Raw genomic sequence first — 6,772 nt, 5'->3', positions numbered from 1 at the left:
ATATTCTTTATTTTCAATAAATAATTAGTAAATATATAAATATAAATATATTATAAATGTAATTATTTAAAAATCAAACTTTTTTTTTTTTGGTTTTTGCCATTCCTATTTCCTTCATTGATAAATTTCCAGCATCTATTTCAAGGTTTCGTCTTTTTTCATGGTTGGATTCTTTCGTACCACACCCATCCTCGATTTTCTCAACTTGTTTCCTCTTTCGTTTCAATAGGGTTTCCATTCTCTCTCTTCCTTTCCTTCATTACACTGCCTTCATTTTTTGCTATCAATTTTCGAATTCGTCCTGTTCGAGCTCGATTCGGTAGGTTTTTCTCGATTTAGGGTTAGGGTTTTGTGCCTGCCAGTCAATGGGGTTTGTTGCATGCAAATTGTTGTTGTTGATTTCCGTGCCCAGCTCAAATGCTTATTTGATTGTGTTACAGTGAGAAATAGGCACTTCCCATTTTCGATTTTTTCGCGTAATATAGTATCAAAATTTTAACCTTTTTTTTCCCCCTCAAGGATTTTGATTTGGGATTTTTTGGAGGGGATTTCGCAGTGCATTGAATTGGGACTGCATTTTCTGGATTTTGCTGTACGACTTGAAGAAGCTGGCATGATATGATGAAGCATAGTTGGAAGGTAATCTCAAAGTAGCAGTTTCAATTTCGAAGCGGAATGTTCAGTTCGAGCATGGATTCTGCGAGAGATACAAGTGGTGTTGCAGGGACGGTGTTAATTCCCATGCGTTTTGTGTGGCCATATGGTGGAAGAAGTGTGTATCTCAGTGGTTCTTTCACACGGTGCGTCTTCTTCTAAATTGCCACACCTTAATTATTTGCGACCCTGTTATTATTATTATTTGGCGAGAATGCTCCTTTTTACTTGATTCATTATAATTTGTAGTGGGATTCACGTTACTCAACTCTTGTTCTCTTTTTCTTTTTCTCTCTCTCTCTCTCTCTGGTTCTAAAAAAATTTCTGTATTTTGACTCTAAGGTGGTCCGAGCTTCTACAAATGTCGCCAGTGGAAGGTTGTCCAACTGTGTTTCAAGTTATTCATAGCTTAGCCCCCGGTTATCATCAGGTTAGTTTACAGTGATGGGCTGATGGGCTTAGATGAATGACTGAGTAAGTAAAAAGTTGTGTGTTCTTACTAGAATATACTTTTGTGTGTGTGTGTGTGTGTGTGTCTTGCTTTGTGGATTTCATAATTTTAATTGGATATTATTTAGAGACATCTTTTGGTTGCAAAACCTTCCGCATAGAGAGGATAGGATGAAGCTCTGTGTTAATAATCTGTGTTAAAGTGGATTGGTCTCTTTGATCTCTCACTCATGTTTTGGTCTTTCTCTTGAATTTTTATGTATTTATTTATTTATTTTCCCACTCATAGGATTTGATTTCAACACCATTGATTACCATTTCATACATTAACCAAAAATAAATGAATAAAATGGATTAACTGGTATGAACTATAAATGGATGCCTTAAAAACTCTGGAGTGTATCTTGTGAATGTGGAAGTGTAATTGACATGGTGTTTGAATTCTACAGAGCTTTAAAATTGAAGATCTGTTTTATACTTTTAGCATTTGTTTTGAAATGTTATTTTGGTTTTTCAATGACTGGTTGTTGGTAAGTAATTCTGCTTGTACACACGTTTGCTGGTATCTTTCAATGATAGGTGAGAGGATACTTATTATATTATTTTGAATTATTTGAATGCAGTACAAGTTTTATGTTGATGGAGAATGGCGGCATGACGAGCATCAACCTTATATATCTGGAGAAATCGGGATTGTTAACACTGTTTTATTGGCTACTGATCCTAATTTCGTACCTGTTTTAAACCCAGACATAGCTTCTGGTTCTAACATGGATGTGGATAATGAGGGTTTTCGGCGTGTGGTAATAATTAGTTATTTTGTGACAGCTGTTATTATTGCTATTAACATGGCTCTCTGTGTGCTGTGTTTTGAGAATATTATAGATCATCGAAATTTTGAAGCATACGCAATATGTTAAAATTGATATTGCTATCTGACCGGTGATTATGTGCAACTCATCTAATGACTCCTGATGTCATGATAGTTTTATTGCCTTTCAATCCAGTTGAATCTTCATAATTCTATTATTAATCATATCCCTGCCGTCACATAGAGTATATTGTACAACATTTTGTTTGTTGCATTTTTAGAACTGATTTTTGCCTGTGTGAAATCTTATTCTTGTTTTTCATCTGAAATTCCTTTGTTCAGGTCCGGTTGACAGATGGTACATTGAGTGAGGTGTTGCCAAGAATATCGGATGTTGATGTACAAACCTCCCGTCAGCGTATTTCAGCATTCTTGTCAATGCGCACAGCTTATGAATTACTTCCGGAGTCAGGCAAGGTTTGGATTCTTTATCGTTGATATCTTAATTTTGGATTTTACGATTAGTTATCAACCTTACAACCTCGAATTCCAGAGTTTACTAATTTAGTGACACCTGCCATAGGTTGTTGCCTTGGATGTTGATCTGCCAGTGAAACAGGCATTTCACATTCTACATGAGCAGGTATCGTTGTCTTCCTTTGACTAGATTTTGTATAGGTGGCTCATTGTTAATGAATAATTTTGCTGAAAATATGGTTGATAATTGCTTTCTGACTCTCCTTGCCTTGACCTTGATAGATAGGTCAGAAATGACGTGTATAGTTTTTTAACCTTCTCTAGAATTTTAGTGATTTTTTCATATGCTATTTGCTTTGACAGTTTATATATATCCAATTTCTTGCGTTATATGCTCTAGCTTTGTTACTGTGTGTTTATCAACTGCTTATTAGAAGCTTGCATATGCAACTTCTCCGAATTGGGTGATTTGCAGGGAATTCCCATGGCTCCTCTTTGGGACTTCTGCAAGGGGCAGTTTGTTGGAGTTCTTAGTGCCCTGGATTTTATTTTAATTTTGAGAGAGGTAAGTCTAGTTTAATATTACTAATAGTGCCAATCAAGTCAGAAGTGCTAATATAATACTATACCACATGAACAAGATGTATTGCAACTTACATAACCTAGTAGCAACATACCTAAAATATTTATTGTATGGTTATAGTGATTTTGTTGCACTAAAGGTTGGTTTTTTGTTCATATTCATACCAAGAAGTTTGCATACATGCCTGGACTAGTGTTGTGTGCAACCATCATGTACCTCAACCTTTGACAATTGAGCTTCATGAATGAGTGGCAGCAGAAATTACCAAGTTTATAGGCAAAACAATATTAGATATTGTTGGCCAATACATTAAATGAACAGATGTTCAATTGATTCTGCATGTTGTTGACTGGGAACAAATGCCAATTTAGCCATGAACATAAGAGAATGACTTCTCTTATCTCAACTTTTTAAACTCTAAACCATGCACTAGTGTATTATTTCTTTTATAGTATATTCTTCTAATTGTAAGGTTTTACTCAAGTTCAGTATTATGAAATGTTTTCTATACTTTTTGTCTATTCCTCAGATTGGTAGTCATGGATCCAATCTAACAGAAGAGGAGCTTGAAACGCATACCATATCTGCTTGGAAAGAAGGAAAATCTTATTTAAATAGACAAAATAATGGACCTGGAGCAGTATTTCCTAGGCGTTTTATCCATGTAAGTGTTTTATGTGGCTTTTATAAGGCCTTAGTTTGATGACAACGTTCAATGTGTTTTGTTTCTCTCTGAGGAATAATGAGAATAGATCTTTCCTATGTTTATGCTACAAAGCTAGAATGTGCGTTTCTGCAATTAATCGAAAAAAGTAGTACTAGTTTGTGTTGAACTAAAGGAAGATTTTTTAGAGAGATGGAACCATAGATTGTATGTTTATTTTTTAGAGAGATGGGGGTTACTTTTGTTATCTTCCCACGCATTTATGCCTTGTATAAATTTCATTAATCATGAACTAATCATGTAGTTTGACTATTATCATCTTATGGTTAATAAATGTACCCCTCTTGCACTAGCTATGCTTTTAGCCATCTCAAACTAATGTTGGAACTTGCAGTTTAAAAGCATTATTTTGGGTTATGTATAAAACTTTGTACAATAATTAATGTTTATATGTTACTATGCCAGATGCACATTTGTTCATAGAAGTGACTGCAATTGTTATCTAATCATCTATGATTGATATTGTTGTAGGCGGGGCCATATGATAATTTGAAGGATATTGCTGTGAAGATCCTGCAAAATGAGGTTTCAACAGTTCCTGTTATCCATTCATCTTCTGAAGACGGTTCATTTCCACAGCTACTACATCTTGCTTCACTTTCTGGCATACTTAAATGTAAGTTCTGTGATAACGCACTTTATACTGTTGTTAATCATGATTGGTTCTTACCCAATTGATTTTTCAGGTATTTGCAGGTATTTTAGGCATTGCTCTAGTTCGTTGCCTATACTTCAACTTCCAATATGTGCAATTCCTGTGGGTACATGGCTGCCCAAAATTGGGGAGTCAAATCGACGACCTCTAGCAATGTTGAGACCAAGTGCTTCGGTTACTTCAGCACTAAACCTATTAGTTCAAGGTGTGATTTCTCTGTCTGACCTTGAACATATCAAACCAAAAAGAAAAGCAACATAGACAAAATCCTAGCATGTTTCTGATGCATTAGGCTGGTAGAGGGCACTGTCTCCTACTTTATGTAGAAGGTTGGTTGCTAGGTGTGATTAATCATGATGGGGAAAGGGATGGGTAGTTTCTGATTTGAACAAAATACTAAGAAATATATACTTACCCATACTTACAAAAGCCCCTTGCTTTTGCAGCTCAAGTAAGTTCAATACCAATAGTTGACGATAATGACTCATTACTGGATATATACTGTCGGAGGTTAGTTGTGTTTTTCCTTATTAATATACTTCTTGATGTGTGTTTGGAGATATTTGGAATCAATCTATTGCTTGTCTTGTTGAAAGTTCTTTCTTTAGGAGTGGCTTGTCAAGTTTCTAACTTTTCCTTCCCTACCCACTTTATAGTGATATAACAGCTTTGGCAAAGGACAGAGCTTATACACACATTAACCTTGATGAAATGACTGTACAGCAGGTGAGTGAGTTTGTTAATTTTCTCAATCCTATTCCAATAAACGTCTGTTGACAACTTTTGTTGTGTGAAAAAAAGAATTGCAAAAATTAAATATGTGAACACAAATCTTTTTTCTTTGTAACCTGGTCAAGTAGTTTTACTTATAGTTAGGGGTGGCAACGGGGCGGGTAGGGGCGGGTTTAACCTAAACCCGACCCCGCCCCGCCCCGCACAAGAACCCGCCCCGTTAAAACCCGCCCCGGTGTGGGGGCGGGTAATTACCCGCCCCAAGCGGGTAGGGGCGGGGTGGGTACCTGCGGGTTCGGGTAGTGTTGCCACCCCTACTTATAGTCTATGACAGGAGTGCAATAATAAGAATTAATAGATGAAGCAGTACTTGTCTTCTATAAAAATAGAAATGATCTGGCCAGAATAACCAAACACTGCCCGAGTTTATTGACGAACGGTTTGCTTATTTCATATTTTTATATATGCTCAAGCAGTTGAATAAATCCAGTTTGAGCCCATTCATATATTCATTGAACTGATAAGTTTACCATAGATCTTAAGATTGTACGCATTTCCTGAGTATGCGAGCCAACTTCTTAGGATCTAATCATCTCTTGCATGTTTGTTTGTCCAGGCATTGCAGTTGGGCCAGGACTCTTACAATCCTTATGAGCTGAGAAGTCAAAGGTGTCAGATGTGTCTGCGATCTGATTCTCTGCATAAAGTGATGGAACGCTTGGCGAATCCAGGTAGCTTTGTTTTCCCTTAATGTTTCTAGATTGGCTTTATTTCCTCTCCTTGTAGCTTCTTGTGAGCATCGTCTTGCCAAGTATTTAATGCTGCTTTATATGTCGTGGATTTAGGTGTCAGGCGGTTAATCATCGTGGAAGCTGGCAGCAAGCGCGTTGAAGGCGTAGTCTCATTGAGTGACATATTCAAGTTCTTCCTTGGTTAGTTAGTTTCGATTGGTGACTGAACAAGTATGGTTATGATGCTTCTATGCATATATAACCGCCGGGCAACCATGATCGGCGGCCCAGCCATTAAAATAGAGACTGGAGAGTCTTTTACACGGTCATTTCACTCTCAATTTCGTTGAAATACAATTGGATTGACCTCTTGCTCATTGCCTTGTTTTAAGATTTTAGGCAGGAGAGAGAGGCCTGTAAATTTAGTCTTTGATTGCCTCAAATTTATTCCTCCCCCATTCATATTATCTTCAAAATATATATTAGTTGTTCCAGAATCATCATCATCATATAGACATGCAAAGTGGGGAGCCCAATGCTGTAATCGTTCTATATTGTGAAGGTACTAAGTTTGGGAGAAAAAAAAAAGATTTGTGGGAGGACGAATATCTGAAATACTATTGTGTTTTAAGGCTTCTATTTACTAATAATCAGATCTTTAGTTCTACATTGTTCCCCTAAGTTTGATCAAATTTTTCTTTGTTTTTTCTCCCCCCTTCCACTTAATTTAACTAGAAGGGGTCTAATCTAACACGAAATGGTGACGTTAATGGATTCTGTTTTACACTTTGTACATGCGAAAAGCTATGAAGCCAGCGTGTATATAGCTGATTGTATCAATCTGACAAATTTAAAATAAAAAATAGATTTAATTACTCTGTTAGTCTTTATAGTTTTGTAAAATTTTCAATTAGTCTTTATACTTTTTTTCTTTTTAATTGAGTTTCTGTACTAA

General features: G+C 36.3%; 1 protein-coding gene across 9 annotated transcripts; it reads left to right on the top strand.

Annotated features, from left to right (window-relative positions):
- On the top strand, nucleotides 81–6,493 carry LOC107638412 (sucrose nonfermenting 4-like protein). Of its 9 annotated transcripts, none has more exons than XM_016341676.2 (14): nucleotides 81–319; nucleotides 557–800; nucleotides 997–1,084; nucleotides 1,728–1,907; nucleotides 2,258–2,392; nucleotides 2,499–2,558; nucleotides 2,868–2,957; nucleotides 3,505–3,639; nucleotides 4,171–4,315; nucleotides 4,386–4,559; nucleotides 4,801–4,864; nucleotides 5,011–5,080; nucleotides 5,703–5,817; nucleotides 5,932–6,493. In XM_016341676.2, the coding sequence occupies exons 2-14, from the start codon at nucleotides 676–678 to the stop codon at nucleotides 6,021–6,023; spliced, it is 1,473 nt and encodes a 490-aa protein (XP_016197162.1). In that variant the 5' UTR covers nucleotides 81–319; nucleotides 557–675; the 3' UTR covers nucleotides 6,024–6,493. The 9 variants fall into 9 exon arrangements, with proteins under 9 accessions (XP_016197162.1, XP_020960503.1, XP_020960516.1 ...); XM_021104844.1 differs by having other exon boundaries at nucleotides 91–450; XM_016341685.2 differs by having other exon boundaries at nucleotides 92–319; nucleotides 520–800.

Source organism: Arachis ipaensis, chromosome B01 (genome assembly GCF_000816755.2).
Source record: "Arachis ipaensis cultivar K30076 chromosome B01, Araip1.1, whole genome shotgun sequence".
NCBI classification, from domain to species: Eukaryota; Viridiplantae; Streptophyta; class Magnoliopsida; order Fabales; family Fabaceae; genus Arachis; species Arachis ipaensis.
This window is presented reverse-complemented; position numbering and strand designations above follow the sequence as displayed.